The sequence below is a fragment of the Cyprinodon variegatus genome, unplaced genomic scaffold (assembly GCF_000732505.1).
Source record: "Cyprinodon variegatus isolate N-32 unplaced genomic scaffold, C_variegatus-1.0 Scaffold282, whole genome shotgun sequence".
Classification (NCBI taxonomy): Eukaryota; Metazoa; Chordata; class Actinopteri; order Cyprinodontiformes; family Cyprinodontidae; genus Cyprinodon; species Cyprinodon variegatus.
The window spans coordinates 651,331-660,638 of record NW_015150735.1 but is presented as its reverse complement, the minus strand read 5'-3'; the positions used below and the strand labels follow the sequence as shown (position 1 = coordinate 660,638).

Sequence of the window (9,308 nt, the reverse complement as noted above, 5' to 3'; positions counted from 1 at the left end):
AGCTTATGATGCTTAATTAATTTAGATTCATTAAGCATCATAAGCTGTTCAGTTAAATAACCAACAGAGCTGTATCTTAAAATAATGAAACAGTTTTAAAACTTTGTGTTTATGGTAGATTATGTCTTTTTCTTTACTGCATAGTTTGTTGTATTAATCTAGGACCCCAGGGGCTCGACGGGGAAGCCGCGAGAACCATTTTGGAGCAGCCACATTCTTTATGCCTGTCGGATTAGAAGACCACGATCAAGAGGATGAAAGGGATCACAGATGAACCGCAGTATTCTGTCAGCTTACTGGATGGAGGCACCGCCCTTTGCGATGTCATTAATAATCACATTGAACAGCAAACACAGGTAAGGCTTTTCCACTTCACCAGATAATGCTTTCTTACTTTGTCACTGTTTATTTTCATGTAGCTTAGATCATTTTCCATCATGAAGGAGCATCTTTTTAGAGCTTAAAGTAAATCATGACGCGCTGGAGTTGTTTTAGTTTCATTCTTGTTTCTGTTTTTAATTTTTCCAGTCTGAGAAGAACGCTTTCTTTGTAGCTGATCTGGGAGTGATTCTCAGGCAGCATCGTCGCTGGCGAACTCACATGCCCCAGATCCGGCCGTACTATGCGGTGAGATGCAACAGCAGTCCAGCTGTGATTGAGGTTCTCGCTGCCCTTGGCTCTGGCTTCACCTGCTCCAATAAGGTATATCTCACAACATCTGGGTTATTGTGCTGCTACTTAAATTTAACACAGAATGGTTCATAAAAATCAGCTTGCTTGTTAGTGTGTGATACTTTATGGGATACAGCTCTTTCTTATTTTTATTTTAGTCTGAACTTGAGCTTGTGCAGAGCCACGGTATTCCCTCAGAAGACATCATCTACAGCGGCGTTTGCAAACAAGTCTCCCATTTAAAATACACGGCTAAGAATGGCATTGATCTTCTCGTCTGTGATAATGAAGCAGAGCTATGGAAGATCTCCCGCTGCCACCCTAACGCCAAGTAAGTCAGTACAGTATGTCTGCAAGTGGGTGTAGGTTTTTTTTTTTCTCACTGATACACTTTATGCATTTGTAGGAACCAGTGGTGCTCCGTTTTCCATTTATGGCTGATTTCCAAACTTTTTTTTTTTTTTTTGTAAATCCTAATGATGTTTTTTCTTCAGTATCATTTGTGCAAAATTTCCAAAATACCAATATTTCCTCAGCTCAGCATGTCCCACACCAGTCACAGGTTCAAACCTTTAAAACCCCTCAGTGCTTCTGGGCATTGCAGGCAGCTACGGTTGTTCCTTTTCTCTCAGCATCAACAACCAACGTTTTTTGCCAGCACTGTCAGTCAGTGCTAAAGTGTGACGGCAAAAGGTTTATATTTTTTAGGTGTGACTATCTGGTTACCAGTCTGGACTGACTGGAGATGTGTTTCCATCAGGTTTTTGTTTTTCTTTTTTTTGCTGGTGAAGATTCTCAGTCATCCAGGTCAGATTCATTCCAAACTGACTAAATTTTAGAGTAAATCTTTTAGCGCTTGCTTGAGATCATTTTTGTCTTGTTAAAAAACACTTAATCCCCTTATTTATCTTATTTATATATACAAGGATTAAGTTATTCCGGCCCTGGGCCTTGCCTGTGGGTAAAAAAAAAAAAATCACTGGAAACTAAATTGACGGTAAATATATTTAAAAAAAGAGAATCGAAATCCCTCTTGCGTTTGTCAGCCAATGGTAGCAAAGGAGCGCTCTGAAACTAACAGTATTAGCCAATCAGAAGAAGAAGGGGGCGGGTCTTAGGAAAGCGTCTACCTCCTCCTCTCGTTTATTGATCAAGTCGCCAGATAGATTTTGGTTCAGTGCTGAAGTTCTGCACGGAAAGTCACCTTAAGCCGCTTACAGCTCTATTCAACATGTAAAAAGTAAAAAAATAAATTTGTGTTTGGAGAGAAGGACGATAGAAAGAATGGAATTGCATGGAGTGAGCACAATGCAGTTCATGAACTGGGAAGATGACATGACCATAGATAAAGTCTCAAAAATAAATGGTGCTGGGCATGGCTGGAGGAGACAGGGCGAGATGGAAGTTAGGTGAACCAGGCGCTTGCTTCTGCAAGCTTTGCTCCAGGAACGCTTAGCAGCAAAACTGGATATCAAAAGAAATGTGATACATGCAACTGGTAAATATAGATGCACTTTTGCCATCTTCTGGCCGTTTTTGGTATTGGACTTTCAAAAGTCAATTTTAGTCTTCAATTATTCATGCAATCTCTGGAGTTTCTTACCTGTGTCGAAAAAGTTCAGGCTCAGGATTTGTTTTTGCTGTAATCCCTGTATATATATTTCAATTCAGTTTATTTCTATAGCGCTAGTTTACAACACATGTCATCTCAAGGCATTTCACAGTTCACCAGATCATAAAGTCAAATTGATTCAAAGTTTTCTATCTAAAGAAAACCAGTTGATAGCATCAACTCATTGACTCAAATGCTATCCCTCACACTAAGCATGCTTGTAGCGACAGTGGAGAGGAAAAAACTCCCTTTTAACAGGAAGAAACCTCCAGCAGAACCAGGCTCAGTGTTCTGCTGGAGGTTAATCATAGGTAATCCTAATTGTTGGTGGAAGCACAGATGCCACAATTTCTCTCCCTTCAGGATCTCAATCCCCTTGAAGTGTGCATTGATATTTAGGATTTTTGGCACATGTAAATTAGATTTTGCACAAAGAAGCAACAGGAAGTAGTGTTCAAAGTAAGTGTCCTTTCACCTTTGACTTAAAGCTGATCAAATACTCAATCGCAGAGGAGTAGTTGTGACCAGAGGGGAGGGGTCGTGATGCAGCAGCTTCAGCCACTCACAGCTGGGAATCATTTTCTGATTAGATTTTAAAAAAAAAACAGTATTGACGGGCGTATAACTTGAAGCCAGTACTGGGCTCCAGCCTGCTTGTTTATTACAGGCAAGTTTAATGTCATCATACAGCCGCATTAACCTTTGCATTGCCTCGGTAAGTCGTTCCAATGGATGGATGTCTTTTTCTTCTCACATTTCAACAGTTTGCTTGAAATACACAAAACATTTACATGGAAACACAGCTTAAAATATAAATACACAGAAAGAGGAACCGGGAGTAAAACCCAGGGCTTCTCGATGTAAACCATCAAAATATTTGTCTCTTTTGAAAACATAATTTAGCTGGTTTTATCTGTGGTTAACGAGGCTGGATTTCATTTTTTTTGTTATCTAATACACTGTCACTCCCCCTTCCCTTGTGTCTAATCCAGGCTTTTGCTCCAGGTTTCTTCCGAGGCCTGGAACCCAGATGATGAGCTAGGCATGACATTTGGATGCTCCCTCAAAGACTGCAGACATCTCCTGGAGAGTGCCAAGGAGCTGGGGGTGCAAGTTGTGGGAGTCAGGTGAGTCCTGAAAAGCCAAGGTTCGAGAGCATCTCTGGAGTCATTCAATGGTAGCAGTTCAAATCTGAGGAATTCTTCAGTTATTAAAAAAATAATAATAATTTGTCAGTTAAACTGAGTGACCTGTTTCTCTTATTAGGTGTCACATTTCCAGCGCGTGTGACGACCAGGTTTATGTTCACGCAATCTCTGATGCCCGCTGCATCTTTGACATGGGAGTAAGTGATGAAGTCAATACAAAATTCAACCCTCAAAAAACTGATTTGATTTTACTTTGGCTCCTAAAACAAGTGGAACATAAGTTTATGTTTTTTTTGTTTCTTTTTCTGTTGCAGGAGGAAATGGGATTCAGAATGAACCTCTTGGACATCGGAGGTGGATTCAGTGGCTCTGAGACCCAGCTGGAAATGGTCAGTATCAATCCAGCTGTTCTGTGGTGCTGTTTTAGGACATTGTTCGGCCCTGATTCATGTTTCTAATTCTTGCCTTTAGATCAACTGTGCCGTCATGTCTATGGTGGACCTATACTTCCCTTCTTCCTCTGGAGTTTCCATTATTGCAGAACCTGGGAGCTTCTTTGTTTCTACTGCATTCACCCTGGCTGTGAGCATCATTTCCAAAGCGGTGGTCGCCCGTGATTGCCAGGACCAGAAACAAAGTATGTTGAATGATGCTTTAACCTCTTAAAACCGACCCAGTGGGTTTTAAGACCTTAAGTGGGGGTAATAACTCAGAATGCATAAAATTCCACCGGTAAAATTTGTACTAGCAGGTGGCGCCATTGCGTGCAGCTCCAAGCTTACACCAAAAGTTCAAAGCCCACAGCTCTGGAACTGTTATTGCTATAGAGGTCTGAAATTTTCTGCATTTGTGGATGACATGATGTAGAACACATATAATACAATAAAATCTGCTTTTTCTTAAGAATTTCTTTATTGCCGCTGTTCAAAAAAGACCTATCATTTCTGAGAATAAAAAAAACAACAACTTTGAGTCATGTTTGAACTGATGCAGGTTGGTCTGTGTTCTAGTCACCCAATTTTAATTTATATATTGGAAAACTAGAGGGTGTTAGCTTTCAAATAATGTATTTCACATGTAATTTGGGTTTACAGTTCCTAAGTTATTTGCTTTTCCATTTGGGTATGCAAAATAGGCAAGGATTACCCAAAATGAGGTAGATGTTAAGAGGTTAAGACGAAGATGAAAGATTCATTAATTATGATTTTAAATGAAATAATAAGCTTCCAGTCAGCTTTTTGCAGCAGTCCTATGATGAATGAAGTAAATAAGATAAATATGGCTCCGTTGAATCTTTTAACAGATGAGCCGTCTCCCAACGAAGAGCCAGAGTTCCAGTATTACATGTGCGAGGGGGTGTACGGATCGTTTTCAAGCAAACTCTCAGAAGCAGGGATTGCTGCTCCATCTGTTCATAAGGTGAGTCTCAAAAACATTCTCTACAATAAGATGCAAACACAGCAGCACTAGATGTGATTCCTCCTAACACACTGCTGGTCCTCAAGGCACCCTGCTCTGCATGTTTTGGATGTTTCTGAGCTTCAGCACTCCTGATTTAGATGATTGCAGTTCAGCAAAGCCTGTTAATCTGCTATCAATTGATAACAGGTGTGTGAAAGCTGGGAAACCTCTAAAACATGCAGGGCAGTGTGCCTTGAGGACCAGGGTTGAAAAACACTGCTCTAGTAGTGTGATCTGTATAGTGAGATGTACTGCCATCTAGTGGTGCGTTAGATTCGTTACGTCATAGCGAGGCACCGGGGCCTGTTCTGATTGGAGGACTCCTCATCATGACATATGCAGCCTTCTTTTTGCCCATTTTGAAGGACGGGTCCTGTGCTTCCTATGTATCCTTGGGTATCCCATGATTCATTGCGAGTCCAAGCAAGCCGGCTGCTCGGTGCTCAGAGGAAAAAGTTAAATGGCGCCGAACAGTGGTGGATATTGTAAATGTAGTTTATTATAATACAAGTATGTGAATAGTTCTAAATCTAAAATTAATGGAAAAAGTTGTTTTAAATGTTACTGAGTCAGATATGTGGCGGGTAATTTTTGGTTTATTGAAGGGTTTTATCTGTCCATCTGTAAATGGGTTTGGCTGATATATATTAGCACAGATTCCAATATCTCTGCAGTGTCGGGACTATAAATATGATGTTATGACATTACTACTGTTTGAATCCAGATCCAAACTCTTCCGGCCTCCTTATTTTCACGGAGCTCAGAGAACCCAGTCCAGGCCCGTTTCTCAATACATGTACCTGTGCGTTCTAATGTCCTCGTGAAACGTCATCAGCCTCAGCACTAGTACTCATCTAATTCACAAGAACAGCAGACCGAGAACCGACAAAGTCCCCAGATGTTGTTCTCGCCCCTCCCTCTTTACCCAGCATGCATCAGAGCAAACTTGTCCGTTCTTGAGATTGACAGCTGTCCCAGCATGCACTGCGGCAGCAGCAGCTTTCAATGGAGCGCTCACAGAGCTCAGAGTATGAAGTTAAAAGTTCTCTTTTCTGTTGCTGTTGTTCAATAAAAGTACGTTTCAAGATCATTTGATGAGAGAATAATATACTTTTAAGCGTCACTATATGGTCTATTTACTGATTTAATGCGTAATTTTAAAAGATTTCCGAAGTTGAGAGGACCGCGGCAGCCAGCGGAGCTCCGAGGCTAACAGCAGCCAGGACTAGCCGTCTGCAGCAGCCCTCTCTCTGCATAGCCATGTGTGAAGAACAGCTGGTTATGATGGCTATATTTCTTTTTATATTTCCCAAAATGTTAATTAGATTTGTGTTTATCTGACTCTGTTAATTATTATTCCCCCAATAAATGAAAAAAGTTATAATTTATTATTATCTAGAGACTATTGATAACAGAAGGTGAAATGCAGCTCAAGATGAGCTGAGCATGTGGTGATGTCATCATTACGCTTCTCTTCCAATTCACCCATATTTATGCTGCGTGCTCCCGTTCTCCCAGAGTCCAGACTTTACTGCGTTCTTCTCATGAACATACTTGGCGAGAACACGAGTCCGTACTCGCGTTCTAGTAAATTGACAAACTGCCCAGGCAGACCGAGTCCTNAGTAAATTGACAAACTGCCCAGGCAGACCGAGTCCTTTTAGGATGCAGCCTCTGAAATCAAATACACCCAAAGTATACCTAACATGATTCAGTTTTTGTCCAGTCATTTCACAGTGTCTCATACTATCATCTTAACACACAGGAATCTCCATTATTACCCAGGAAAGGCGATATTCTCTTAAGACCCCATGTTCTCTGGACCGCTACTGGCAAATTACAGAAATACTAAGAAAACAAAACAAAACAGAAGAAACAAACCTTATGCTCCAATGGAGACATAACAGCATTGAACAACACGGAAAATCCCAAAATGAGATCCATTTACCTAATATAGACATAGCCTGTGTGCCTCACTAGCAACCAGACTAGTCCTGTCTGACCGCACTGCCCCATTTCTAACACCAACATCAGCTTCCAATCCTGCTTGATTTTAACATTAGAGAGAGAACAACAATAAAAAGGATTTTAGAAAGAAAAAAGACAAACAATTAAATAAAATAAAAAAAAAAATACATGAAGTCCAAGTCTGTAATAATAAGTTATAACTTTAATAATCTCAGACTAAAATAAGAGTCTCTTATAATGTCAAACGTTGACGCATAGATGAATTTTAAGAAGTGGTTTAAAATCTTTAATGCACATTCCTGTGATTTTCCAGCTCTGTCGGTTGTCTGGTAATGATCCTCATAATCAGCTGATCAAGCAGACTGATGCAGCCTCGGGTCATGGACCTTTACTCTTTCTATATGCCAGAGATAAGTTTTCACATGTTTCTAACTTTTAATATAACCAGGTTTGGGTGACCAGCTGACAAACACTTTGAGCTGTTCGTCTCTGAAAGCCCTAAGAAGAAAAGGCGACGACGTATTTGGAAAAAAGACATGAGCAAACATGGCTACTACGGTCTGTCAATTTTACAGAAAGAACCACATTTCACTCATTGCACCCCCACCATGCTTCTGTGTTTACATCTGAGAGGAAGAAGAAAAATATTAATCCTTGTTTGCGCACTGAGCGATTTGCCCACAACGGTCGACTGTAAATCAAACATGTTTGATTTTCTCCCTACCTCACTATTTCTGATTGTGAGGTGGTCGTGAGAGGCTGATCGCCCCTCATTACTCCCTTTACAGTGTACAGGGAGTAATGAGAGGCGATGTGTACACTGTACACCACGCAGGACCAGGCTGAAAGTCGGCCCGATCGAAAAAGTCTCGCACGACTGGAAAGTCGCCCCTGAAAAATGGCAAAAAATTGCGTGGTGTAAGCCCGGCTTTAGAGACAAAGATTAAATCTTTACTACAGGGACAGTTGCTGATGATAATGTCACTTTGTTTTCCACAGAATCCCTCTGTGGACTGTCCATTGTTCAGCAGCAGCTTGTGGGGCCCCTCTGGCGACGATCTGGACCAGGTGGTGGACCACTGCCTGCTACCTGAGCTCAACGTAGGCGACTGGCTTCTCTTTGCCCACGCTGGAGCTTACACCCTGGGTCAGCCACTGTTCCCTTCCAGTGACTCCACGGCGCCCCCTGTCTACTATGTGATATCTTCTAGAGACTGGTGAGCAGCTCTGTGATGTTTTTAGAATAGAATAGAAGATCCCTTTATTGTCCCACAATGGGAAAATCCTGGTGTTTACAGCAGCAAAAATATTATAGAAAAAATGTTCACACAAATGTAAAGAGTAACATAACAGTGAGGGGGGGCATATTTAGAAGAAATCTGATATTTCCTTTTCTTATCATGTTTGTTGTGTCCTTCTACAGGATAGAAATGCAGGACACTGGTGTTACCGTGGAGACCATGCTGAAGAACTTCTCATGGATCCCATATTTCATCAGTTCCTCCCAAACTGAAGCTGCGCTGTCTGTTCCAGCTTAGCAGCCTCCTGGCCATGAAGGCTTTTCCTTTGTCCCTCTGGTTTATGCTGCTTTTTTATTGTTGGTTTAATGTTTTTAAGTTATAAGATTGGTCTAAAAGTACCGGGACAGGACTGACCTAACCTTATAACTAAATTGGTCTGCAGCAAAAAAAATAGTGTTTTACGCTTCATGCATCTACGGTTTACTGAGGTATAGATTTGTAACAAGGTCTTCAGCAGTGTTGCTCAATTTTAGAAGGTTTTTTATTGATACATTTTACTGGAAAGAGCTTTGTGTATTTATAATAATATTGTGTTGCATAAATTATTATATATGTTGAGCTTAAGTCCCATCAGTTCATTCACATATCTGCTGCTCTCAGTGTTCAGGTGGTAAAGTAGCTCATCTTTTATCTGTCAGACAACAAGTGTGGTGTGGTTTAAAAGCATCATCAGTCAGCTGGTTACCTAAAGACCTGAACGTCTTCCTGCCTGCACCACCACAGAGCCAGAACATTAAACAGCATGTGCTGCAGATGGAACAGGAAAGTGTTGATGGATGAGGAATCGGGATTATATTTCTTGAGGGAATCAGTACGTTGCTGATGCTTAAAGTGTATACCGGATGTGTAAAACTCACAGGCTCTTCAAAATGAAGGAATGTGGCCATCGTATTGTAACATGAAGGCGTGCTTTAGTTGCATGTATTACGTCTGAAGTCCTCTCCCGTTCAGATTTTAAAGGTTTCTTGTTGCTGTGTCCAAAGGAACTGTAATAAACACCTCATTGAATTCAACGTGTGTAGCTTTTATTTTTAAAGATCTGATGTTGGCGTAATGAGCTTAAAAACATTTCATATTTATGATAGGAATGTTAATATTACAGATTAATGGGGATTTGATTTGAATATTTTTAAACCAGTCTGAAAG

The 9,308-nt window shown here is 40.8% G+C and overlaps 1 protein-coding gene across 4 annotated transcripts in view; it reads left to right on the top strand.

Moving 5' to 3' along the window:
- The window catches only part of azin1 (antizyme inhibitor 1), a 13,477-nt gene extending 4,298 nt beyond the window's left edge, over positions 1 to 9,179 (top strand). For 2 of the 4 annotated variants that reach the window (XM_015383360.1, XM_015383361.1), the window contains exons 3-12: positions 163 to 356; positions 529 to 702; positions 831 to 1,003; positions 3,277 to 3,411; positions 3,551 to 3,629; positions 3,747 to 3,821; positions 3,904 to 4,069; positions 4,736 to 4,851; positions 7,861 to 8,078; positions 8,285 to 9,179. In XM_015383360.1, coding sequence (XP_015238846.1) covers positions 255 to 356; positions 529 to 702; positions 831 to 1,003; positions 3,277 to 3,411; positions 3,551 to 3,629; positions 3,747 to 3,821; positions 3,904 to 4,069; positions 4,736 to 4,851; positions 7,861 to 8,078; positions 8,285 to 8,399 — 1,353 coding nt within the window. In that variant the 5' untranslated portion in view covers positions 163 to 254 and the 3' untranslated portion in view covers positions 8,400 to 9,179. Of the gene's footprint in view, positions 1 to 144; positions 357 to 528; positions 703 to 830; positions 1,004 to 3,276; positions 3,412 to 3,550; positions 3,630 to 3,746; positions 3,822 to 3,903; positions 4,070 to 4,735; positions 4,852 to 7,860; positions 8,079 to 8,284 lie in introns of all 4 variants that reach the window. The other 2 variants (XM_015383359.1, XM_015383362.1) reach the window with 1 other exon arrangement.
- Positions 9,180 to 9,308: the final 129 nt, after the last annotated feature.